At 40.2% G+C, this 27,426-nt stretch overlaps 2 protein-coding genes across 2 annotated transcripts; one reads left to right on the forward strand and one right to left on the reverse strand.

Annotated features, from left to right (window-relative positions):
- Window positions 1-848: 848 nt before the first annotated feature.
- On the reverse strand, window positions 849-6,575 carry eif3f (eukaryotic translation initiation factor 3, subunit F). Its single transcript, XM_031754939.2, has 8 exons — window positions 6,421-6,575; window positions 5,937-6,007; window positions 4,332-4,411; window positions 4,106-4,243; window positions 3,922-4,013; window positions 3,620-3,756; window positions 3,351-3,464; window positions 849-1,112 (listed from the first exon to the last, which is right to left on the reverse strand). Exons 1-8 carry the CDS (start codon window positions 6,530-6,532, stop codon window positions 1,035-1,037), a joined length of 822 nt encoding a protein of 273 aa, XP_031610799.2. The 5' UTR covers window positions 6,533-6,575; the 3' UTR covers window positions 849-1,034.
- Window positions 6,556-25,202, forward strand: kcnj9 (potassium inwardly rectifying channel subfamily J member 9). The gene is made up of 11 exons (XM_039602338.1): window positions 6,556-6,639; window positions 6,941-7,142; window positions 7,338-7,514; window positions 7,648-7,763; window positions 8,356-8,801; window positions 10,455-10,668; window positions 13,960-14,161; window positions 15,762-15,954; window positions 16,204-16,401; window positions 18,692-18,822; window positions 23,902-25,202. Exons 5-11 carry the CDS (start codon window positions 8,504-8,506, stop codon window positions 24,166-24,168), a joined length of 1,503 nt encoding a protein of 500 aa, XP_039458272.1. The 5' UTR covers window positions 6,556-6,639; window positions 6,941-7,142; window positions 7,338-7,514; window positions 7,648-7,763; window positions 8,356-8,503; the 3' UTR covers window positions 24,169-25,202.
- Window positions 25,203-27,426: the final 2,224 nt, after the last annotated feature.

Consider the following 27,426-nt stretch of genomic DNA (forward strand, 5'->3'; position numbering starts at 1 on the left):
CCCATTTGCATTATACTGCTCAGTAATGCTAGATCTCAGCTTTATATTTTAATGCTTTTACAGTAAAAACTTCAAAGTTATTCTAAAGCTTTAAATGGTATGGAGTAGAAATGGCTAAAATACTGTTGAGTGGAAGTAGAAAACAGCATGACCCAGAAGTACTTAGAAGCACTAGTTAAAACGACATACACACCCACCATGACATCACCTACTAATTAGTAAAATCTCAGCTTTGAGTTGAACAATTTTGCTATTGCTAGCTTAGCATTTTGAAACTGGATATGCCAAAACAACCAGTGGTTCAGTCTGAAATTAAGTCCATGCTCATTGGTTACCAACTTGTAAATAAAATGTCATTAGCCAATGAGCATTTCCTGGAAAATCATAATTTCTGACTTCTTGACCAGAACTTAGTAAATTTAATGTTTTATAAAATATAACTAGTGACTGAGCTCACAAATGATCAGGAAAATGTTGATGTTAAAAAGGACTGGAAGGCTGTTAACCTTACAATTCTATATAAACCAAAGTCCTTTTACAGGCATAAGTTCCCACTGCCTGCTGACCTTCAGAAAGAATTAAGGCTTGAGGGGCCTCACACCCTTAAACTATGCCCATCTTTTACACCATGATTGAACTCTAGTCAAAATATATTGGTGGAGGGCCAATCAAATGTCATGGGCAGAACAGCCACCCCATGTCCCCCCTCTACATATGCCCATGATAAGATATAAGGTCAGTTGCCTCCTTAAAAATACATTATTACAGATCAAGCATCATGAAGCCTGCAGTGCAGCAGGTTGACGCAGTAAATGTGAGGTGTCAAATAAGCAGAAAGGGAACATGTGTTAGCAGTATGATCCTTCCTTTAATGTTCATTAGCAACTTGTGACAAACCAAGCAGCCTTAAATTTAATTACCATCTTACCACAGGGAATGCACACTGTGTGACTGTTTAACATCTTTATTTTCATATCAGTCAAAAAAAAAAAAAAATACAAAAATTAAATATGAATGACTTCAAAGAAACCCTCTCAGAGCAGCACCAGCTTCTCATTGAGAGCAATCTGTGCTTGGGTGAGGTTGGACAGGTAGGTCACCATCAACAGGTCCTGCAACAACGAAAGAGAGCATTTAGATTCACACTAAACTAAAGTTAAAGATTATAACAGCATAACAAGGAAACAAGATTAAAGGATGACAAGTTTGGAAAGATAATGCCCAGATTAATGAAGCAGAAATACTTCCATCTTCTAAAGCTTCTAATCCTGAGTAAAACAGTATGATGTAAGTAGAACCCAGAGACCATAAATAACCATAAAAACAGGAGGAGAGTTTAATTAAATGCCAAAAACAACTCAGAGCTCACCTAAAGCCTCTTATATAAGAGATATGACAATTCAGTTTACTCTTTTTATAGCCAATATATTTATACATGGAGAGAAATTAAGTACATTATTACCACAACAATAAAATTTTCAGTCACAACAGGTCGGCACAACGGGTAGCTCTGCATGTTCGATTTGGCAGTTTATTGCCAGATGCCCTTCCTGACGCTAGATTTGTGTCTCTACCACAATAATAAAAATGACAATACAAATCATTATTACGATTAACTACAGTGTTTTCCCATATATCGACTTTGTCTGCTACTTAAATACTTGAACACGCTATTGAGGTATATTTAATGTTTGACTTTGGCATACTGTTCTTGCATTTTTCCCCAGCTGAGAGATCAACACCATCTGCAATCAGTGACTCCTAGCGCTGTGCGATATGACCAAAATCTCATATCCCGATATAAGAATTCTATCGTCCGATAACGATATAAATCACAAAAATGTAACATTTTCTGTAAATTATGTGAATCTTGGGCAGCTCGACTTGCGGGAAGTGTTTCCAGCTGCGCGTCATGTAGCTGGAATCGAGTATTTTCACAGATGCATGAAACTATACATTTTTAGACATAAGTGGTAACGGCCGCCGTTTTCTTTGTGAGTATTTATTACACGGCATGCTGCGGGGAAAAGCCTGTTCTAACGTTTGAGGCTAAGGTTTATTTTTTTAGCACCTGGCAGCTTCTCATCCGTAAATAATCTGCTCTTTCACGTGATTGAGTTTATTTTGAAAAGTCTCAACAGGATCTTGAGCTTTATTGTGAAGGGTTTATGTGGAACAAACAAGTGGACACGCGATGGTGTTACCGTCGTTGTTGCTAACCGCAACACATAAAAACAAGTGCTTGTCCATCTGTAGTGTGGTTATATTAAATATAAGAGAGAGAGAGAAATTAAGAAAATAATATAGCCACTACAGTGACCATCAAAACGATGAAAAAATATTGCCGTAAACAGTTTATTTTGCGACACCACGAAACAAACGATAGCGTAAAATGAAACGATAGACGTTTTTATATCGTCATCCGATATATATCGTTATATCGAACAGCCCTAGTGAATCCCCTCACTCTTAACTTTTCTAGTTCAGTTGCTGTTAACCAGCCCGACATGGCTCTTCTCTCCTCATCTTTTCCCTACCAAGTATCTTGGTCATAAGTTGTTTTTTGTGATGACATCCCTTGTGCTGTGAAGGTATAACTGCTAGCCGGGGGGGGGGTCAGGTTAACCAGACAATATACCAGGCTCATCAAGAACAAGGACGCCTTTTGCCAGCTATGAAGTTCATGGTGAATCAACAGGATGAGACCCTTACCTGAGAAGCAGTGGGTATTTATTTAGCACTCATGACTTATTTAGGGATGACAAACTTGTAAATGGTCTCCTTGATCTTTAGCATTAAAAAAAGGTATGGGTGGACAAAGCAGCAGGGAGTTTTAGGTCAACAGTAAAGGGTGTTTCTGACTGTAAAGTCAGACTTTCATGGGCCACCACCAGTCTGCTTCCACTGCGGGAAGTTTGTGGGTGGAGATGGGGCAAAGACAGCCCCAAAACGCTGCAGACTCATCTGCCTTGGAAGCTACAGGCAAGTAATAGGGAGCTGAAGCAGAGAGGTAGCTGTTATGCAATACCAAACGTGCACAGATTGTTTTATGTCCTCTGGATTGATCTGTCTGGACAAAGACTGTAAGACAAGCGAATGAGCTTGAGCTTTTAATGGGGGTAAAAGCATAATAATGTAAAGGAACATGATGCACTTAATTTTAAAACATGTGCGTGTCCACCAATATATTTGCTTTTACACATGAGGGCAGATAGTATTGATCAGCTCCAGTGTCTATTAAACTAGTCTCTACTGCTATTTTTTAAGTGCCATTTGGTTTCTGTTTAGATCAAATAGCAAAACAAAAAAGCAGTTGTCACTGATATAGCAACTTAAACACGAGTACTTACATTGATGTTGGAATTGAGCATGTTCTCAAAGTCCTCAGGTGAGATGGTGGGCACTTTGTTTACCAGATCCATCAGGAAGCGGCCCACGCTGTTGTCTGCTGTCACCTTGCCAGACTGAAACAGAACAACATGAACTTCATAGCCATCATCAGCGCAAAACTTAATTACTGCTTAAATGTTCCCAGGTGACCAATATTAAGTTAAATTGGCAGGGATTTAATTAGAAAAGAAAAAAAAAACCCAGGGGACAAGTTTGTCTTGATACTCACCAGCACATCCTCAATGTATGCCAGCACTGTGGTCAACATGTCCTGTACCCTGGCTGCAGCACCACCAACCTGAGACAGGTCAGAGGTCAGCCCATTGGTACGACTGGGGGTCAAACGTGTTCGCTGTAGCAGGTCCACTAAAGAACAAATAGAGAGTATAATATAAAGACTTCTTTCCTTACATATGCACCCAAGCGAGTTGTTTGAGACACTGGGATTTAATTATTTGGCATTTCACAGATACTTAGTCACGAAGCATTTGTTTTCAAACAGTCGCCTTCATTTATTCTTTGTATTCTTACCGCCTATCCTCTCAGTGTCATAGTACACATACTTGACAGTCAGTGGGGTGAACATCACACCAACTGTCTTTCCTGGCACACCCATCTGCGCACTGTGTAGGAGACACACAAACACATTCAGAGAAGCACTTTCAGGCTGTAGATGATCACATAAACACAGGCGCTGACAGAAAGATCAGCCAACCTGACGTAAGCGCGGATGTTCATTTTGCCACTCTGCAGTGCCGTGTCCACGGTCAGGTGAATGGGATTAGAGGCCTCACGGCTGTAGTACTCGTGGATGAGCACTGAATGTTCTGTGATATCAAAGCCTGTGGCATACCTGTATGAAAAGATGAACATCTGCTAAAGAATACTGTTTATTCCACTTTTAACAAACTTTAAATTGTTAATATGACCGACTGACGCACCATCCGATGATGACCTCTGTGGGTGAAACCCTCTTGTGAAGCTCATACATGTTCTTGGCAAACTCCATGTCCACAGCAACCTGTGGTCAAAAACAATGCATTTAAGCACAGCCATGTACACTCTCTTTACTTTTTCAGTTGCTAGTCTCTTAAACATTTCTACAGAATCATCTTTCACTTGTGAAAGAGTTCAGTGGTAATTACATAATACATGTATTAGTCATAGTTACCCTGTAAGATATTTTGTAATTCACTGTCTCACAAAGCAGGATTAAACATAGTAGGTGGTATCAAGAGATAAACATTAAGAGTTTTTTTTTTTCCTTTTAATGGAGTGGGGGTTAGAAATGCTGAATGCCTTTTGATTAAACTCAAACAATTAACAACCCCTTGTTACTGATAAAGGAACAATCGTTCTGGAGGAGACAACACACATCAGGTAAAAACATGCCATGATCAGATCAAGGTTGATCACTCAGAAGAACTCTGAAATGATTTTGATTTTCAATGCTCCCTCCCACAAGTCTTGCAACTGCATTTCTGAGGGGTGGGGGTGGGGGTTGTTTCTATTGTTTACTCAGCTAGCCAAAAGTAGTGCTTTGCAAAATCATTACAAATATCAAAATGAAGTAACTGCTACAGTGGCACAGATGACACCCACAAAAGAACTCAGAGTACAACTATTATAAAAGAGTATTACTGTAGAGCAGTCCATCTGGATTACAGGGTTTTTCTTGTTTTGGCAACCATCAAAGAAAGGACTTTTTCATAAATACATTTTTATTTAACAAATAACAAAAATTTAAAAAAGAACAGGCAAATGTACAAACTTCTACCCAGTAAGGTAACACAGACTCTTTGCCTTAAGTAAACGGGGATGCATAAGGCTTACATAGTCACCCCTCATAAGCCCATTGTGAGTCTGGAAAAAAACCCTAGAAACTAACATGATTTAGCCCCCACCCCATACCTGATAGCATACCACCACCTATAGTTTTCTGAGGTGGGTTGTTTCTATTGTTTACTCAGCTACTCAAAAGTATTGCTTTGCAACACTATTACAAATATCTAAATGGAAGTATCGCTACAGTGACCCAGATCATATCCAGAAAAGAACTTCTTGTAACAGGAAGTCTTGCCACTCAGAATCACAATCAGAATACTTTATTAATCCCTAAGGAAATTATGAAGCCATGTAGCCTCAGCAGCCATTTAGAAAAACTACCAGGAATTTATTCAGCCTGGTGTTTAGCAGCCATATCGAAATTAAAACGTTAATGGACATTTAAAAACCCAGATTCATCTAATTAAAAACACAAAAGCACAAACACACACAAAAGTTTGATAAATTTTAGTTATCTTTTGCTTTGTTGATGCTCCTAAGATTTTAATTCATGACTCTTTGAGTTTCGGATATCTCTAAGTGAATAATGCGTTATTCTTTAGATTATTTGCTGAATGTCGGTTTCGTCTCTTGTGCCCCTTTGTTTATTACTCGATGGCCGATGTGGAATGGCTACTGTATTATTGGCCCTTTCCACTTGGCTTTAACATCAACAACAGATAAAATTATGTTAGCTGCAAATAAAGAGTTTAGTGACATACCTCATCTTCAGACTCATTGTGAGGGACAGAGAAGCAGTTGGTCACCTCGATAGAGTGCTTGTCAATAGTACCTGAAAAAAGCAAATGTTTCAGTTCTTACATTATATTGTTGTAGCGACGAGCAGCTTCATTGTAAGTTAGAAAACGAGGATTCTCCATTAAATCGAGACAGTAACAAGCGCTAACATCAGCGATAAGAACAGCGATCTTTTCCTGTTGCTAAGCATCAAATGAGTGCAAACCCCACCAACATGGAAAAAATCCAGGTGATTTGCTAAATTTTTAACCATATGAACAATTGAGTGGGCGGCCAGCTGTTACGAGTGATACCGCTAGCTAACTAACAGTAGCTAATGCTAGCCAGCTGCTGAACTGAACCAGCATGTGTTAGCAGCTAAGCTAAAAGCAGCTAACTATGCGGCAACTGGTTTCGTGCGAAGTCGGTCCAAGCGGCGCAGGACAAACATATTGTCTTTTTACTTACCCAAAAGGGTTCCAATCACACGACTCGCTCCCTCATTTCTTCGCTCGTAAGAGTCGCAGATAGAAGCGAGAACGACGGGATGAATTTTCACAACTGGCCCGAACACCGACATCTTGGAAAAGGAGGGCAGACAACTGATCACACTGCCTGAAGAGACCGACTGATTACCGGCTTCATGGACACATATACCGCCACCTGGAGGCTGGCGGATAAATAGCGGTTAGTGAGAATAATGCTAATTATGATCAAGTCATTGATATCATTGTGATACAATGTTGTATGACTGTATCTTCCTCTATAAGCGGAATTTTTTAATTAGTGAATTATTTTAACAGGGAGTCTGATATAATAATAGTAATAATAATGTTATTATGGAAAAGCCATAAAAAGGATTGCATCAGAATCAGACCATATTTAAAATGACATATACAATGAGCTTTATTACATCCAATCTATATGTTTATGTTTCTGCATTTTTGCATTGTTACTGCATCACAAAGGCCTTTAATTTCCCCATCAGTGAACTCTGCAGATGCGGAGGGTCTGACCGAGAGGAGGGAGAGGACTGTCCCTTCTGTTGTGGAAATGAGAAGCGTCTGAGGCAAGCAGGCAAACAAGCAGGCAGGCTTGATAGGGGCTGGGCTGATGACAGCATCCTCTACCGCTCCACACCTGACCGACTCCATCAGATACACAGATGATGGAGCTCTCCGCGCTGCCGGGTTATTATCCTGTTGCCTCCATTTCGCACATCCACTGCCAGACACACGTTCTGAAAAAGCCTTATCGTTAATCAGAGTACTTGAACTGTTTTTTTCGGGTTTGTTTGGGTGTGTGTGTGTCTTTAGCTTGGGCTGCCCGCTTTTTATTTTTTGTGAATACTGAGCGGTCGGATCGAGGTGGTCTTTGTTTTCCAGGAAAAGCGAACAAGAGTGGACTGATTATGCTGCGTCGCTCGTAAATACCAGAAATGGGTGTAATTGAACCAAGGTTGCGAATCCTGGCTCGTTCTTGGACCCGATTTTCGCCGTTCTTATGGCAAAGCATCTGCCCAATCCGGGTCTTACACATCTACAAGTTGGTGCACTGAGCAGGTAGGATTTTACTCGTTTATCTTTGGTCTGTGTGACATTAAACCAAACCGTAGCTGAGCTGTTTGGTTTCTGTAGCCCTCTTGCCGGCTCACAGACACTCTTTAACACGGGCTATTTCTGATCCATCCATCAGGCGTAGTGCGTCATCTTGACTGTCACCATCAGTCTCCTCTGGCGTCCAATCCGCCAGTTGTCCAAATGGACGCACATCATCCAAGGCTATAGAGGACTAGGACTCCATTTTACTGAGTAAATATTTCACCACGTCTCGTTATCCATGTATATATTTAACTCAGCTTCTTATATAGGACTTATGTAAGACTATTTCAACAGGCCTGCTGTATAAATCCAGCAAATTTAAAATAGCACTAAGTGCACTTATACAACACACACGTCTGGGCCACACACACACTCCTAGCTGGAGGCTTTTTATGAAACATACAGACCAATTAAAGTGGCTCTGATATGCATATGCCATGTCGTGCACCAGGATTAGGGGGTCTTTCAGAGAACTAATTTATTCTCCCATTGTGTCTGATTTCCAAGGACTTTCAAAGTTATCCATATTCAGTCTGAAAATAAGGACTTATTCCTTTATTTTATTATTAAAAGACTTCAAATGAGACTTTGATAATAGTAATAAAAGCACAAAAAAGAATACACATTTATTTATAGGTTTTTTAGAATTTATTATAGCAACATCAGAGTTCAAGCACTCCTGCAAGGAGGTCCTGTTTCTTTAAAGAAATCATTTGACAGTGAATTATTGTGACAGTAAAACAGATAATCAATTCCATTGTTTCATTTGATCAGATCATTGTGTTCTTCTGCTTTATTCCAGGCTTCAGACGAGCAAACAAATGGTTCAGTCAATAGGTACTGGACAGACTCTGCCTTAGGGAGGATATCAATAACACATTAATACTCTTTGCACGCTTACACACACACACACACACACACACACACACACGCACACACAGACGTAGACCATGGCTCTGGAGAACTCCATCTTCCCCTCCCGTCCGGACTCGCTCTCGCTCCCTGTGGAGGAGAAGGTGGAGAGTGAAGAAGTGGAGGTGGCCACGGAGGTCACAGCCTCCACGGGAGTCTTCAACGTATCGGAGGAGCTGGGCCATGTCGTCACCACAGAGACGACTTCTTCCCTTCCGAACTCGGCTCCGGTCAAGAGATCGTTTCAGTCCAAGCTGGCTGAGCGGGAAGCCAATGCTAATCAGCACAGGAAGAAGACACAGGGGACGGAGAAGGAGAGGGGACGGTTCGGGTGGGGTGAGTGACTCTCAATATGACATCTTGTACTTGATCCCCCTTCTGTTTGGAACAGTGCACTCACTATGTTGTTTAAATGTTGTGGCTGCTTTCTGGACCGCAGTTCAACCAGACTGAAACGCATCACTATTTATCTCTTTGTTTCTGATAAAAATCTCCAGAGATTTAGAGATATTGACTTACTCCGGAGTCTGGATGAACATTTTCTCCATTCAGCCCTGCACCCTCTTCTCCTCCCCATCTGTCTCACAGTAGTAGTAGTGAATCTTTTCTAATTTAGACCATACTGCTGAGCTTCACCCCTCAGCAATTTTGACAGTCTTGCTCATTAAGCTCTGCTCTGTTTGCTCCAATCTTTGCCGTACATCTTCATACAATAAAAAGAAAGAAAGCCTAACTAGGGAACTAGGGAAATGTGCAGTTTATATGACCCTTTGGTGTTTTAACTCCAACTTGTGATCAAGAATTGATGTCATCATTGCAAAGGACAAAAAGCAGGAACTCCAGCAACACTTGAGAAACCAGAATAATTGACCAACCTTTTTGTGGCCTTCATCAGGGTCATAGTAAAACATTGTAAAAAAAAAAAAAAGATGTTGGACTAGAACATTAATGATGAGGAAGAGAGGGGTGACATAACCTCCATATGTCTGAAAATAATACTCCTATACTATAAATACTATTTATAGTATCCTTCTTATGTATTCATGCATGTCACCCCCTCTTTCCTCATCATTAATGTTCTATTCCAACATCTACTTGATTAAAGCTGACCTATCTGTGAAGTTTTGACTGGTTAATTTGAATTTTTTCTGTTTCCTGTCTTGTATTTAAGCGGTTTTTTTACAATGTTTTACTATGACCCTGATGAAGGCCACAAGTCGAAACGCTGCTGGTCAATTATTAAAGCTGTTCAGTTCTGCTTTTTTTCATTCTTTCATCTTCTCCATGCACCTTGGAAGCAGGTGAAGTTGTGCTAGGATTTTTTGCTGTGATCATTGCAAAGGACAAAAGTCCTACAAAGCAGAGCCAGACCTTTTTCGCAGAAAAGGCAGATTTTGTTTTACCTTAAAATAAGTCTCCATAGCTTGAGTAGCATGCACTATGATTGATATTCATTGATTAAAGCGTATGTGATAGCGTATTAGTGTCATAATTTCAGTTCTGGCTGGGTGCATCCACAGTAAAAAGCCTATAAAACAAAACAAAACACAGATGAAGTCCAGTGTTATAGCTTTTCTTCTCCAAGCGTTTGATGATGTTGTCCCGTCGCACTTCATCTGCTCCGTTTTATTCACCTGTCATTTTTCATTCATGTTTTCCCTTCTTCACCAGTCTGACTTTCCTTTGAGCCACGCTGCATCTCCCTCAGTAGTTTTGTCCCTTGCTACCTCCCTGTGTTTATGCTCACGTCTCTCGAAGTGCCTTCATCCAATTCTCATTGTCTGACTGTAGTCAGAGTTGTAGCTTTAAAAACAAAACATTTCAGAAAGGGAGCCTCATGCATGTTTTTGAAAGTGTTTAATGGAACAATAAAGAGCTGTCTTCAACACTGTAAAGGATCAAAAGGCGATGACACTTTTCCTCCCATTTGTTAGCCTCACATATTTCTAATCATGCCTCTTCTCTTCTGTCTCTCTGCCCTTCCACCAGCCCGCACTCGCCGTAAGAGACAGCGCTACGTGGAGAAGAACGGTCGATGCAATGTGCAGCATGGTAACATGCGGGAGACTTACCGATACCTGACGGACATCTTCACCACTCTGGTGGACCTCAACTGGCGTTGCTCGCTCTTCGTCTTTGTCATGGCCTACGCTGTCACATGGCTCTTCTTCGGAGCCATCTGGTATCTCATCGCCTACTGCAGGTAAGTTTTAAGATAAAGTCATGTGCACTAATGTATTTGGATCTATTGCAGTGTGGGAAATCACCATTTGATCTCCTGCTGAATTTGTAAGTGTGCTACCTTGCAAAGAAATGAACAGTCTTTCATTTTTACAGTAGGTTAATTTTAATGGTGAGAGATAGAAAACCCTAACCCATCAATGAAAATTTCAGAAAAGAACTTATCACATAAAAGTTATAAATTGATTTGCATGATTTGCACTGAGTGAAATAAGCATTTAATTAGACATGACATTCAGTGGAGAAACTCTTGTTGACAAACACAGCGGTAAGATGTTTCTTATAGTTGGTCACCAGGTAGTCACTCATCTCTGGAGGGATTTTGTCCTACTGCCCTTTACAGAAACTCTCTAAATCATTTCGCCTTGTTGGCTGCTGCTTGACAACTCCAAGCTTCAACTGCCTTCAGAGATTTTCTATAGTTTGAAATTAGGAAACTGGCTTGGCCACTCCATGATCTTAATGTGCTTCTGCAGACACTAACTTGTTGCCTCTGTGCCATGTTTTGCGTCATTATCATGCAGGAAAACTCATCCATGACACATCTTCAGTGTTCTGGCTGAGGGAAGGAGGTTCTTGTCCGAGATTTTATAGTACATAGCACCGTCCATTTGCCCCTTAATGTAGTGAAGTCATCCTGTACCCTTAGGAGAAAAACAGCCCCAAAGCATAATGTTTCCACCTCCATGCCTGACTGTGGGGATGGTGCTCTTATGGTCATACTTAGCATTTCTCTTTCTCCAAACATGACAGGTCGGGTTGATGACAAACTGCTTAGTGTTAGTATCATCTGACTACAGCAATTTCTCCCAAGATTTCTCTCAATAATTTAGATATTCACTGGCAAACTTAAGATGGGCTTGTGCATGTGTGTTCTTGAGCAGGGGGACCTCGTGGACTCTGTGTCGTAGTGTTACCAGTGGTGCTTTTGGTCACTGTGCTCTCAACTGCCTTCATTAAGCTCCCTCCATGTAGTTTTGTGTTGATGCACCACCTTTCATCCTCACTCCATGAGGCAAGATTGGTCTGATTGATCATTTTATATTTCTTTCATTTCTGAATATTCACACCAACAGTTTCCACCTTCTCATCAAGCTTCTGGCTAATGGTCTTGTAGTCCATACCAGACGTTATGCAGATCTACAATTTTGTCCCTGACGTCCTTTAGCAGCCTCTTTGTCTTGTGGTGGAGAGGTCTGAATGGGAGAAATTGATTCTGTAGACAGATGTGCTTTATACACATAATGAGTTGACATCAGGAGTATCTGTAATTGATTGATTGATTGCAATCTGTGTTCTACATGGGCACAGAGCCAATCTGTGGGGGCCACAATTCTGGTTAGTTGTAGATGATCAAATACTTATTTTACTCATTGACATGCAAATCACTTTATAACTTTTGTTTTTTGTTTGTTTGTTTTTTAGTTGTTATTCTGTCTCAGTTACAATGAAATTACCATAAAGACTAGAAACTGTTCATTTCTTTGTAAGTGAACAAACTTACAAATTCAGATGATCATTTCCCACAGATTAAGTCCTGATCCATAGGATCCTATTCTGAATCTAAGTGATACCAGGAATATGGGACCTAATTTAAAGTTTATCTGTTCATATAGTAGCAACACATTATGACCCAAAACAGGATTTTCCCTTATCTGTGTGCTTTTTTGCTGACAACAAATCCTCACATTAAAGTTTCTTGTGTTGGGAAATAGTCTTTTCATATCTAGAGTTAGAAAAAAAGACAATATTCCTGGCAGACAATCTCAGTTGGACAGAAATGAAAACAACAGTATATGTATGTAGCTAAAGAGTTGTTTTTGAGTTACTTGAAAAGACATAATTTCAAAGAACATCTCTTCCTACTTTTGTCACCTCTGCAAACTCCTCAATCAGCAGCCCTTTGATGTAGAAATAAGTTTGGAGCATTCAGAGTTTCATACAGATGTTATTAACCACAGTGGACATTGTGTTGCAGCAATGTTGTCAATTTGCATTAAAAAAACACAAAAATACATGTATTTCTGTTCTCTGGCTGTGATGTAGTGGTTTGCTTAACATTCACTTTAAAATGAAGGTTAATTCAATTTTAATCAAAGCCATTCGGAGCTCTTTTAGACCTGTAATCATCAGAAAATTGCAGAGAAAGCATAAACATGGATTTATGTTTGCAATTAATTTGAATTCAAGCCTATGTAATAACTCCAAAATTGCAGAATTTAACTTTTTAAACAGAATTTTGCTCATAAACTTGGTGCTTTTCTTTAACGAGTGCAAAAATTGAAGCGATGTACTGTATAAGATGTACTGTGCTAATTAGGGAGCTTCAGTGGGGATGGCAGGGAAATTTATTTTAGCTCTTTTCTTGTTTGACAGCTTAGTGCTAAACTAAGCTGACTGCCTTCTCGGTGCGGCATCATATTTAGCAGACAGCTTTGAGAACATTATTGATCTTTTCAGCATATTTCCCCCAAAGTCCAACCATTCTTTAAGTGAGCATTAGATTTTTACACGTCTACCGTAAAGGCCAAAATGAAGCTACTTTCTCAGCCAAAAAAGCAGATGACAAAGCAGTATTAATATTACAGCGTATTTCATCATGATGTGCTGCCTCTTCATGAGCTGTGACTGCTGGATCTCTGTTCTAATTAACTAACGTATTCATCTCATAAAAATTGTGACCCTTTTTTATATCAATTGCAGGCCATTCAGTTTTGTGCCAGAAAGCTGTCAGTGTTGCTGCAATCCCTTTGTCACCAGCACAGGTCAATAAAAGTCATAGATTATATAAATGACCTAACACCACTTTCACTAATTAGTGCTCCCTCTCTGGCTGGAGCTGTGTTAATCGGGGACATTAGTGTGTGTAGTGTGTGTTAGGACAGAAATTCTGCAGACTCTTAGTGGCACAGGATTGAAAAAAAAACTCCAAAGATGCTGAGAGCAAGTTGCGCGTGATGATATATGATGAAAGTGGCGGGTTTCTGCAGCCTCGGCAAGAAGTGACAGCATAAATGTTGGCTTAAGCACCATGTTTAAATCTGATGAACAGGATTGCTTCTATTCATTACAGGAATTAGCTGCAAGGTGGTGGAAAATTTAAATGGAGAGATGAGTCGTCATCTATATATTTCTGCACCTCCAGTCTAAAAATATAAATCTTCTCGCTCTCAGTCTATTTTTCCCTCTTGACACCCACTTTGTCACCTCCCGCCTTCCCTTTCTCACACATTCTGCTTCTCCTCTTCCCAAGGGGTGATCTCGACCATCTGGAGGATGAGACGTGGACGCCGTGCGTGAACAATGTCAATGGCTTCATCTCGGCTTTCCTCTTCTCCATTGAGACCGAGACCACGATTGGCTATGGTCACCGTGTCATCACCGACCAGTGTCCGGTGGGCACAATGCTGCTGCTGCTGCAGGCTATACTGGGATCGATGGTTAACGCCTTCATGGTGAGCAGCTTGACTGGCAGAAAACAGAGATGGGGAAATATTTAGAAATCCATCCATCCTTCTCTCCATTTCGTACCCCTTACCTGGGTTCAGTTCGCAGTCTAAGCAGACTTCTCTCACCCCAGTCACTTCTTGTAGCTCATCCAGGGGGAAAGTGAGTCGTTCCCGAGCCAGCTGATCCTTGCAGGATGACTGAAACGCACAAACCCCTCCCCCATGATAACGTGGCAATTCAAAGATATACGGATGATATGATTATTCAGACTTTCAGACATTCACTTTCTGATAAATTTTGTTATATTTGTTGGTTCTGTTTTGCCCCATTGTGTTTCTATTTGAGCATTTTTCCCCCTCCATTCTGTGTCGTCCTGCCTCTGTCTTCATGTCCTGTCTTTCAGTTGCTCCTTCTTTTACTCTAAAGGTAAAAGTGTCTCAGTTTCTTCTGTTCAAGATCGACTCCAGCTTTCCTGTGATCCTGAATCGGATAAGTGGTAAAGAATGGGATGGATGGATGCCCTTTAGACTTTGTGTTTTTGTTTGGTCTTTGTAACATTACAAGTTTCCTTTTCAATATTTAAACCAGGCGCATGTCCTGCATTTGGCACCTCTCTTTTTATCTCCTATTAAACATGAGTTTAAATTCACGCAGTGCCAAAGTGAATATTCTCAGTAATTTTGGGATATAAGAATCTTAAATAGATGTTTTCATATTTAGAATGAATACTGCTGACATCTGTGATGATTTGTTATCTGATTATGTATTAATGACGATGTAGACATGAGTGTAACATATGTAGCAAACGGGATTGTCAGATGTGTTTTAGCAAAGCAGGAAGTCAGATTAGAGAAACAAACAGAAACGAAAAATGAAAAACAGGCTTCTGAACTTCTGAGTCAGTGTTCAAATTCAGCTAACTCCTTTTGTGCCTGCAATTTCTGTTTGACCCGAGTCTGTTTGCTCAAAAGGAAGCTTCCTGTCAGCTCAGCTGAATCAAATAAAATAATGATACACTGTTTTTGTTAGCTTAGAGAGGAGATTGAATGCACAAATACGGTGGAGCCATAATGACGCAAATTATATGCAGATGGTATTCTTCCTAAAAAAAGAATATTTACACAGAAAATGCTGATGAAGCTCAATTTTTTTTTGCACGGTGTAAGCACTCTTTTGATGAGGATGAATTCACGCTCCAACATCCAGGCTGAATCATGTTTATGCATGTTTGGGAGCTGGAAACGTTCCAAATTAACAACTGATGTACACGTAGCGTGGGCTGTTTTACTATGCATATAAAAACAGTTGAGTCTGGGGTTAACTCAAGTGTCACTAATCTTTTTAAACAAGAAAAACTGGCAATAGCAAGCTCTTCTGAAAAATGATCAAGGTTAGTTTGTATTCAGCAGCCACAATGAATGTGTTCCAGATGTGCAGACTACACCAGAATTATTCAGCTCTTTAGCTGATGTGTTTGTTATAAACACCAAGACATATTGTTCCTTTCATAATAATCCTCTGCTTTTCTACTTTGTGCAAGGCTCCCTGTGGCTTTGACTTTTTAGCAGGGCCCACGTTTCACATTGTTCCTTCCTCTCTGTCCAGGTGGGCTGCATGTTTGTAAAGATCTCGCAGCCTAACAAACGAGCCGAGACGCTGGTGTTCTCCAAACACGCTGTTATCTCGCCGAGAGACGACAAGCTCTGCCTGATGTTCAGGGTGGGAGACCTTCGAAGTTCCCACATTGTGGGGGCCAACATCAGGGCCAAACTCATCAAGTCTAAGCAGACTCAGGAGGGTGAGACAGTTAATAATGAATCTTTCTTTTTCTTCCTTTGGTGACAAAAACTGTAACAACTACACCTATTGAAAAATCAAATGGCCCAGTATATAACAACAATAATAATAATAATAACATACTTGGCCATATGAACCACTCATTCTGAGATCTCTTAAGAACATTGTGTCTTTCTAGTATTCTGTCATTTTACACCTGAGCTTCCAGGTACGACCTCTCTCCTCATCTCCACTTTATTGGCTCTTCCAGGTGAGTTCATCCCTCTGGATCAGACAGACATCAGCGTGGGCTTTGAGACGGGCGATGATCGTCTCTTCCTGGTCTCACCATTGGTGATTTCCCATGAGATTGACGCACATTCACCCTTCTGGGACATGTCGCAGGCCCAGCTAGAGAAGGAAGACTTTGAGATTGTGGTCATCCTAGAAGGAATGGTGGAGGCCACTGGTGAGAACACCAAATTAAGAAACATCTGCGAGTTTAAATCTATTAATTTAACCCCTAAAAAAAGCATGTTTTATTTGTTGTCCTTGATTTTAAAATGAAGAAACTCCACCTCTGGGTAGAAACCTTGCAAGCTTTTTAAATCACCCTTAAAACTAACCACAGCACTGAGCGCTATTTTGGGGATTGCGCTCATACATTATTTTGCCCCGTTTATTAAATCTAGCCCCAGGTCCTATAATAATCAGCAAGTAAATAGTAAAAAAACAAATCATCAGATTTAGTAGATTAGATTAAAAAAAAAACACTGAACATAAAAAATAAGGAGAAACTCATTTCCATGTATGCACAAGAAATGACAATGTGGGTGATGAAAAAAACCTAGAAGTCACGGTCTAGCAGTCTGCAGTCTGACGTGACCCCATCAGAAAGCAAACTGTTTAAAACTGGAGACTCGTCTACCCTTGGGCAAATCACAGAGCCCTGCTGTGCTTACTCACTCTTGATAAATCATCAGTAAAAGTGGAACTTTTATGCTATATTTTTCCAGCGCCATAATTTTATTTTTAGCCTCTGCCAGAGTGGCTTTGCGTGATTCACAGATTCCATCCATTTTCTTCCGCTTATTTAATTCATTGTCGTGAAGTGGATCCCAGTAGTTGCTGGGATTTACAATTACCAATTAATTTAACCCCATCAATGTCTTTGAACTGTGGGAGGAAGCTGGAGTTCCCAGAGAGAATCCACACATACACAAGGAAACTGTACAACATGCAACCCTCCTTTAGCTAATTTCTTCTATTTGGCTGCCCCTTGGAAATAGATGGGAGGGGATTCCTACCCACTCACCCAGCCATCAATCCATCCAGCCAGCCACCGACCGACCGACCAATCCATCCATCCAGTAAAATAAAAAAACTATTTTGGACACTACTGGGACTTTATGTCATCACAATATTAGAACCGAGTCTGCTAGATGAATAACTACAGACTACTACTACTACCGCATTTTTGTCACAGATATAGAATACATTGAGCAATTTGTCTTAAATGAATAAATGCAAATATTTAATGGCAGTTCCTGCCTTGACTTGCTGCCGTCTTTCCTCTTGTCCTACTACGTTTTTAGCAAAAAACAGACAATGCATGATGGAATAGGTAACAAAATACTCATACTCAATACGTAGCTGCTACACACTAAGTATTAAGTGAATACAGGCAGAGTCTATATTAATCCCTCCTCCTTGATGTCATACAGAGTTAAGAGAGTCAAGAGTTTTAAAGAAAGTGTACGGAGCAGTCTGAACTTTTGGCTCATAGGGATGACTTGTAAAAATCCTGACTGTAACAGTATACTAGAAAAGAAATAAGGAAAAGCAAAACTAATCCCCTTGAAAAATCATAAAAATATATATTTTCACAATACCATACCATATTAATTTATAAAGCACTTCTAAAAAAACAACAGGGATGAACAAAGTGCTAAACAATAGCACCAAATATAAAAGACAAACCGAGGCCACACGGTAGATGATATAGAGACACAAAAGAGTTGTGGAAGTTAAACAATATAGGAGTATATTAAAGTATGTTTTTACTTTCTCCTGCTAGTCTTAAGTGCATCTGGATTTATAGGATATTCATTCCCAAAGTAATTTGCATGAGCTGGGATGTTCCAAATAATATATGCTTGTTTGCAGAGTTTAGCACGCGCTGTTTTTAGGATTGCTTTAACTGAAGCATTGTGTTAAATCTACAAAATCAAATATTTTAATATGTCTGATATAATATAATGTCTGATAGGAACAAGCACCCTGGAAGGCTGTCTTTATCTTTTCTCCCTTATCCCTCTCTTATATCGCCTTACGTCAGATTCATTCTGTGAGGATGATATACTCTACTAGTTTCCTCACAGTTTAGCAAAAACTCAGTGTATCGGAGCTATTCAGGATGTGTATCTGTGAGGTAAAGGTGGCCTCTCTGCCTACACCAAATATTGATTCCCTTAGTCAGAGCGCTATGTTACAAAGACGTAGCTGACAGTCATAACTCTGCTGCAGAGAACATCCTTACAACGACAGCTTGCCAGTGAAATTGTTTGTGACTAAATGGGTAAATGAATTATGTTTGTGTAAGAGTTTTTGGTGTGGTGCTTTTACTCTTCTGCTTTGCCATAGCCAGGCACAGCAAATCCAGTTAATATCAAATCATTTATCACACAGACCAGAACAAAGCCGTGAGGGGAAATGTGTATTATGAATCTCTATAGTCATCCATTTGTTTGTGCATGCAGGGATGACATGCCAGGCGAGGAGCTCATATCTTGCAGAGGAGTTGTTGTGGGGTCACAGGTTCAGCCCAATGATGTCGCTGGCAGAGGGCTTCTTTGACATCGACTATGGAGCCTTTCACCACACATTTGAGGTAATGTCTCTTGAAGAAGATGTGATGAGGGCAAGCTAATAAAGCACAGCATGATTTGTTGCACACGAATATTTCATCCGTCCAGCCTATCACAGGTGTCATTGGATTCGGAAAACATCATAAGGTGAAGGAAAGAGAACATTAGTGTTCAGAAAACCTGCTTCACTTTCAGTAAGACACTTCAAAATGTCACAGTGGATGACTGTCATTAGGATGGGCTACAAAGTACTCATTTGGCTTCATCTCGATGTTTTCTTCTTGTTTTGTTATATGCAGGCTCTATATGTGGACAAGCATGTGAAAGTTACCACTTAAATCCTAAGGCTAGAAATAATTTAAAATAAATGGTGAAGTTAAATCTTTGTATTTTCTCTTTCCTCTTAAGAGATGTTCCACTTTATTCCTTTATTAAAGCTTTCTGCATATCTGAAGTAAAAATAATTAACAATAAGCATCCGCACCAATGGAATGAGTCTGACTTATTGCCAGCTATATGGACCAAGCTCTTGCAACGGTTGTGTGAGGATGGAATGGCTTGTAGGGGTTGTTGGGCAAACTCCCCTGCAACCTCAGGTATCCTCGAGATGTTAAAGAGTCCAGGTCCAGTGATGAAAACCGCATTGCTCCTCCTGTATCTGAGGTTCAACTGACGGACAGACTCTCCTTTTGAGCACCCTGGCATAGACTTTCCCTGGGAGGCTGAGGAATGTGATTCTACTATAGTTGGAGCACACCCTCCGGTCCCCGGTCATATTCATCATAGAGGCATGTCAACCAAGACAGCCCTACAACATCCAGAGCCTTCAGGAACTCTTGGCTAACCTCATCCACCCCAGGGGCTCTGCCATCAAGGAGTTTTTTTAACTGCCTCAGTGATGGACCAATCATCCCCCTTGTCCCCAGGCTCTGCTCCCTCTACGAAAGACGCATCAGTGGGGTTAAGAAGGTCCTCGAAGTATTCCTTCCACCGCCTGATAATATCTTCAGCTGAAGTCAGCAGCGCTCCACCCACACTATTCACGGTGCAGGTAGAGCACCACTTTCGCCTCCTGAGTTGCCTGACGGTTTGCTAGAAACTCTTTGAGGCAGTCCAAAAGTCTTTTTCCATGGCCTCTCCAAACTCCTCCCACACCCAAGTTTTTGCTTTGGCCACTGCCTGAGCTGTGATCTATTTGGCCTATAGGTACTTACTGGCTGCCTCCGAAGGCCCATAGGCTAACCAAGCCTGATAGAACTCCTTCGTTAACATGATCCATTTGGATCATGTCCCAAGTCAGGCCTGTTCCCAACCTGAAGGCGTAGGGAACAAACCCTCTCATACACCAGGAAAAACCCCAACGTACAAGCAGCAAGCCTAGGGGATACTAAGATACCTACTCTAACCTGCCACCTCTCGCCACGGGCAACTCCAGACTGAGACAGAGTCTAGCCCCTCACCAGAACTGATTCCAGAGCCCAAGCGGTGCGTTGAGGTGAGCCGACTATATCTAACTGTCAACCTGAGAACTAGCCCAGGCTCCTCCCCCACCAGAGAGGTGATGTTCCATGTCCCAATCACTTGTCTCTGTAGCCAGGGATCGGTCCACCAGGGTCTCCAGGATCTCTGACCCTATGGCGCCTCCAGCAGGGCGTGGACCTACAGGAGGGTAGGTACATGTCCCTTTTTTCAAATGCCCCGTGGGCTAATTCCTGGCCACCAGGCAAAAGGTGAAGATCAGTAAAGGAACCTTCCTGAAATGAACATTAGAAACGCCATCTTGAGAACTCCTGTTGGGATAAAGTAATGAAATGAACTAAAAATGAACAAAGGAAGGAAATGAACTGTACAGCTTGAGAGTAAAATAGCTACACAAATGTAAGGCTTCACTGTTAGTCCCTCAGAGTTTAAGAAAAAAGACAATTTTCTATCATTCATCATCTGAACTAAGCAACAATTCTTCTAGAAGCACCAAGATTATTGAGATAGAAAAAATTAGATCTACTCTTTGTCTGTTATCCCTATTCCTGTCTCCACCTACATGTGTAACTGGCAGCTGAATTCTCACATTCTCTTGGGGTTGTTGAAAAGCATGCTGGGATGTGTAGGAACTCTGACTAAAGTATTTATTTCATGTTTATTTTTGTAGAGATGTGGACTGTACATTACATGGACATGTGCTACATATGTGGGCATTTGTAGCCTAATGCAATGAGTCTTTAAAAATATAAACAGAAATATTAACTGAAGTGAGGAGACAAACACAGAAAATATGGTGAAGTTTGATTCATGTTCAAGTTTGCAGGTTTTTTTCTGAATAAAGGAACTTTTGGCTCTATGGAAAGATGTTTTTGCCAAAGCAAAATCACACAGATTGTCATAAGATTATAAGTTTTTAACTAGTTTTGTGATTTTGGATGAAATTTACTCAAAATAACAGACAATTTGTATATCAAATGGTTTAAAATAGCCTGAGAAAACAGATGTCTTTAAAATAATATAATGCAGTCAGAGTTGTAGAAGTGGATGAGGCAGATTACACTAAAAAGATTAGGAACTCGCATTTAAGATGGCAGAACTGTCAGGCTGTACTTAGACACAGTAACACTTTGAGCTAAATCCTAAGGTCTTCATGCTAATATGCCCAAAGTGACATGTTGATTTTTAGCATATTAACATGTTACTGACTGGCAGTAGACACAATGCACAGCTGAGTCTGATAGCAATGTCTTTAGTTTTGCAGATATGTGATTATGGAAAAGTAGATGGTGGTTTATGGTTGTGGTGGCGCTGACAGAGGGAAAATTGTAAGGATCCATTAAAGTAATTTGATATGAAGACAGTGAGACAATGATGAGGCGTGAGAGATGGGTTCATGGTGGGGGTGGGATTAGATCAGCTCAGCTCTGAGGCCCTTCTTGTTTGCAGTGGTGATGGACAGACTGACAGATGAGTTCATGCCAGAGTCTCTATTCTGTTCACAGAAGAAGTTGTTATATGTGGGGAGCCAGGCAGAAAGGTGAAGATGCAAGACATAGAGGTAATGAAGGTAGATGAATTTAAATGCCTATGCAATAACTATGCAAAGCAATGGACAAAGCACAAGAAAGGTGAGGAAGAGAGTGCAGGCAGGGTGGAGTGGAATACGTGAAAGGGGGACTGACAAAAAGACAGGAGGGCGAGGTGGAGGTGGCAGAGTTGAAGATGATAAGAGTTTCACTGGGAGTGACCAGGATGGCCAGGATTAGAAATGAGAACATCAGAGGGACAGTTCAGGCTGAGCATTTTAGGAACAAAATAAGAGATACAAGGTTGAGATGGGATATAGTGGACAAAGGAATTTGAAAATACTCCTGCCAGGCAGGAGGAAAAGAGGAAGACCACACAGAAGATTCATGGATGTGGTGAATAAGGACAGATGAGGATATTAGGGATAAGGTGACCCCTAAAGAGAGCAATCAAAAGAAGAAAATAATTTTGTAATGGTTTTTATTTTGGTTAGTTATAGTTTTTCAAAAATAAAAGTACTAAATGTTATTATGATGAAATCAGAATGTCAGACCAGCCAGTAGACATTGTCTTCTCAAGCCATTGCACTAAAACAATTCAATTTCAATTTCAATTTCAATTTTATTTCTATAGCACATTTAAAAGTCACTAAAACAAGTCCAGATGAGCCGCATTTGCGGGTTACAGCAATAAAAGAGCAGAAAATACAATTGACAGCAAAAGAAATACAGTTATAGAATGGTGACGTGACAGCAAGTCCTGCAGTACTTGCTCTTGCCATTTTACCAAATTTGTCTGTAATTCAGTTACATAGTGATCATTGGATAATAAATACATTTTTAAAGTGTGCTTTCATACTGCAATGAAAAAATATCTGTCTATTTTTTTTTTACCATTTTGCTATTTTGTATGCTGTATGTTTTGTTAACTTTCCTTTTAATTATTTTATAAATTGAGTTAAGTTTTGTACGTCCTGTTATTGGCTTTTCTAAAGCACTTTGCTATTTGTGTCTATGTAAAAGTTGAATATAAATAAATGTTGCCTGCTTGCTTGGTGGCATCCATTTCCAAACAAAATGTATGACAAATGTTAAAAGCATAGTTAGATCAAAATAGAAACTTCAGAAACATAGGACACTGTTTGGGTGGTTGAAGGTGAGCGCTATCAGGTGGAAGTTGCTTGAAATTCTCTGCTGCTGCTTCTTTGATGTGTGAAATCAAAATACAGATGCTGTAAAGCAGCGTCTGGTGCTTTGATGTTCTTAAAGCCTATGGAAGATGAATGCACATGCTCTTATATAGCACTTTTCTACTGTACTTGAGCACTCAAAGCACTTTATATAAGATGTCTCATTTTTAGCCATTCACACAAGCACTTTTTTCTACATATAAGGGCCACCCCAAAAGCTAGTATACTAGAATGGAAAATACTGAAATGGAACTACGTGTCAATTCTAACTTGTCGAATACATGATGGCAATTACAAAGTCAAGTCAAATCAATTTATATAGAACATGTTAAAATAAAAAAAAAATAAAAAAAGAACATATTAACACAATAGAAGTTAATCAGCATGCTGCAGAGTAAACAATCGAGGCATCATTAAACCATTATAATAAATTAAAAATAAATCAAGCTAATGATCTGATGATATACTGTCACCTGAATCTAAACTGAAGCTGAAAAGGTCAGCAAGGACAGGTGTGTTTGAGTTAGATAGAAAACGATTACAGTTTATGTTGCACTTTTGGGTTCAAGCTCCCTAGGTCCACATTCGGGATGGTAGAGCCGGTCATCTGCTAATCAGAAGGTTGGTGGATCATCAATTCCTGGTTGCTCCAGTCTGCATGCCAAGTATCTTTGGGCAAGATACTAACCCCAAGTTGCTCTCTGATGCATCAATCGGAGTATGAACGTGTTTGAAAAAGCATACCAAACAGTGCTTGTGTGAATGGGTAAATAAGGCAATTTGTGTAAAGTGCTTTGAGTGGTCAGATAGAGTAGAAAAGTGCTATAAAAGAACCAATCCATTCATTTTGGACTACACAAAACTTAACAGAGAAATTCTCATCTTACTTTTCTGCTTCCTCAAGGTGGACACGCCATCCTGCTCAGCACGAGAGCTGTCATTAGCTGCAGCCAGACTTGATGCTCATCTCTACTGGTCCATTTCCAGCAGGCTGGATGAAGAGCCCACTCTGGCCAACCAGGCGGCCAAGCAGCCAGACAGCGGCTCGGCCAACAGCAAAGGAGGGGAGCCGACCTTCATCGTCGGGGAGATGACTGACATCCAGGAGCAATCAGGACTGGGCGAGCTGAATGGCAGCGTTGCCACCGACCAATCAGAATCCGAGGCCTAGAACAGAGAATGTTTACAAAGACCTTCAGTATATCGCCACTACCACGCCACAGTTTCCAGACCTTTACTTTCAGGCAACAAGTAGTTTCATTAGACTCACTTCTGCAGTATACTCCATATCTTATGTTACCATCTGAAAGAGTTTATTTCTTGAAACTTTTGTCTTTTCCTTGTGCGTTCGTCTTTGTTAAAAGTGTACTGTATGTGTGCTATCTCCTTTCGATTTGTTGTGTTAGCTCCAATCACCCTTGCCTATATCTACATTTAAATGACAATACTATGCTTTAGGTGGGGTCAACAGCAGGATATCCTGTGGACCGAAACAGAAACGTAATATGTCCTGTTGGGTAAAAGGATGGCTTTATGTGCAGAGTTAACTATATAGATTGTACACATTTAAATAGGTACAGTGCATAGATGCTTTATTTTCACATGCACTAACATCGACATGGTAGTAGCCTCACATTTCGTTAGATGCAAGGATTGTTCTGAGATTTAATGCACATCCATCAGGTGTTAACAGGGTGGGAAATTAACACCAGCACACAGCCGCTGGTACATCTGTCTGTTTGGCAACAAACCATCGTGTGGTGCTAGAAAAATGTCTGAACACCTATTTGACCTGACAAAAGTGTAAAAGCATCTGTGAACATCGCAGCTGGCTTCCTGCCCAGAGATTAAGCACTATTTTCTCTTCAGGGGACACAAAATGTTAATGTTTGTTAAAACTACTGATAGAAATTTGCTGCACTCGACACATTACGGTGAGTAGGGTATGTAAAACCTTTAACGTAGAGACAGGTTAACACTCAAGCGTATTCGTGGCTTCGTTTCACATGCAGTGTGTGTACAACGAGGGTAAATGTATCTTTTGTCCCCTGCCAAGCAGAAACTTATAAAGCACAACAGTGTCCTGCTCAGTTCAGCCCAAACTCCTGCTTCTGCTGCTGTGTATATATGTGGTCATTTTTACTTGATGTTTTTAATATTTAAGATGAAACATCAATTAGAATGAATAAACTGCAGTATATTCCAGAGGATCTGCATCTGTTTATGTGTTGTTCTGACGAGGTATGACATGAAATATGCAACATGAGCATTCACAAGTTTTCATGTTTGATAAGAAAACTGGTATTCAGTCCTGAAAATTTGTTTAATCCTTCTTACTATTAAATCATGTAGTCTAACGATAATACATAGGCTGAAAAAATCTTCTCAATTATGGTAAATACCGTTCAAGGTTCCTATACTTTGCTTTTTAATGCCAGCATATACATCAGCAAATTTCAGTGGTGCAAATGGTACTTTCTACCCTCATACACTTACCTTAAAATGAATTATACACAAAACATACCCCATTTGATAAAATATCATGAACTGTTAAAGTATTAGCTCTATAGGCATTTTATTAGGTACACCTTGCTAGTCCCAGGTTGAACCCCTTTCATCCATTGACATGACAGCATGACCCAGTTGCTGCAGATACGCCGACTGAACATCCACAATGCGTCCCAAAGGTGCTCTACTGGATTGAGATCTGGCGACTGAGAAGGCCAGTGTACAGCGAACCTGTCGTGTTCACAAAACCAGTTTGAGCTTTGTAAGATGCTGCGTTTTCCTGCTCGAATAGCCTTTAGAGGTTGGATACACTGTGGTCATAAAGGAACAGACATGCTCAGCAAAAACAGTCAGGTAGGCCGTGGCATTTGCTCCCCTACACCATTACACCACCAGAAGCCTGAACTGTGACACAAGGCAGGATCAATCCATGCTTTCATGTTCTTTACACCAAATTCTGACCCTACCATCTGAATGTCACAGCAGAAACTCCTCCGACCAGGCAACATTTTTCCAGTCTTCTGTTATCCAATTTTATTTTGGTGATCCGGTGTCAACTGAAGCCTCAGTTACCTGTTCTAAGCTGACAGGACATTTACTGTTGCTTTCTTAAGCAGTCTTTCTATTCTCCTCCAACCTCTTGCATCAACGAGACATTTTAACCCAGAGAACTGCCGCCAACTGGATATTTTCTCTTTCCTGACCTTTCTCTGTAAACCCTAGAGATAGTTGTGTGGGAAAATACCAGTAGATCAGCAGTTTTTGAAACACTCGGAACAGCCTGTCTGACACTAACATCCATGCCATGTTAAAAGTCATTTAAAGCACCTTTCTTCCCCATTCTGATGCTCAGTTTGAACTTCAGCAGGCCATTTTGACCAGATCTACATGTCTAAATGCACTAAGTTGCAGCCATGTGATTGGCTGTCTAGTACCCAATTACCTAAAGAAATCAAAGATTAAAAAACCTAATTTAATTACACCTAAAAGTTGGTCTTCTGGATCCTTGTCAGATTTTTTTTTGTTATTTTGGGAGTGAGAGAACCACAATAGGTAAGGTGCAGTTGTAATAGCATTTACTTTGGGTGGAAATTACAGAGTAAGTCAAAATACAATACTATCAAGACGCATTCTCCATGATAACAATGGTTTCACAATACGGTAAGTCTGTAATGCTCAGTACATTAGCACACAATCACCTACCGTAGGATATCTGTGTTCATGAAGAAGAAAAACGTGTCTGAGAAGCCAAAAAAGAACATTATGTATTTAATAACTGTACTATCGTGTTAGTGTGAGTTATTCTTTAACTTTAATTAACAGTTATCCCTGATTTTCTTTTCCATCCATTGTCCACCATCTCTCCCTTTTTAAGGCTGTTATGTGTCTTCTCTGCAAATAAGTTAACTTCAGTTTACCATCCGTCACCACTCGGGGTCAGAGAGTCGTGACTCTGGTCAAACAGGTAGGGAATACATTTAGAGTTCCTGTATGTGAAACAGCTGAGCTTTTATTTTTAAATTTTTATGAGTATGACTAAAAGGCAGTCAATGTTGGCCTGCTTTTAACCTTTTCTATTAAAACCAAACATAAAAAATGGCCTGAAATCATCTGAATCTATAAACATCATGTCCCTGACTAAAACGTTTAGAGACATACAGACCCTGTGACCAAATTAAAAAATAAAATTGCGGGTAATTTAGATAGTTAATTTAGATAATGCCTTAAAATAATCCCCTGAATAAGTGCTCAGATTGCATTCAAGCAGTGCGACCTACTTCTAAAAAAACCTAATTTTTGCTCTCGTTATGTACATTCAGCTGCTGATTAGCTTCTAATTAACTAATGGTCCATATTAAACTTCATCAGTGTCTCCAGTAGCAGACTCACTGTACTGTACATCTCATTAGAAATTCACGGG

This window comes from Oreochromis aureus, linkage group 18, assembly GCF_013358895.1.
Source record: "Oreochromis aureus strain Israel breed Guangdong linkage group 18, ZZ_aureus, whole genome shotgun sequence".
NCBI lineage: Eukaryota > Metazoa > Chordata > Actinopteri > Cichliformes > Cichlidae > Oreochromis > Oreochromis aureus.

Excerpts from the sequence above, each read along its gene's own strand:
- eif3f (XM_031754939.2), bottom strand. The coding sequence starts at position 6,532 with ATGTCGGTGTTCGGGCCAGTTGTGAAAATTCATCCCGTCGTTCTCGCT. Across the intron at positions 4,412-5,936 it reads ACAATGAGTCTGAAGATGAG|GTTGCTGTGGACATGGAGTT; the intron begins GTATGTCACTAA and ends TTTTGACCACAG. Across the intron at positions 1,113-3,350 it reads TGCTCAATTCCAACATCAAT|GACCTGTTGATGGTGACCTA; the intron begins GTAAGTACTCGT and ends TCGTTGTTGCAG.
- kcnj9 (XM_039602338.1), top strand. The coding sequence starts at position 8,504 with ATGGCTCTGGAGAACTCCATCTTCCCCTCCCGTCCGGACTCGCTCTCG. Across the intron at positions 10,669-13,959 it reads TATCTCATCGCCTACTGCAG|GGGTGATCTCGACCATCTGG; the intron begins GTAAGTTTTAAG and ends CCTCTTCCCAAG. Across the intron at positions 15,955-16,203 it reads GTCTAAGCAGACTCAGGAGG|GTGAGTTCATCCCTCTGGAT; the intron begins GTGAGACAGTTA and ends TGGCTCTTCCAG.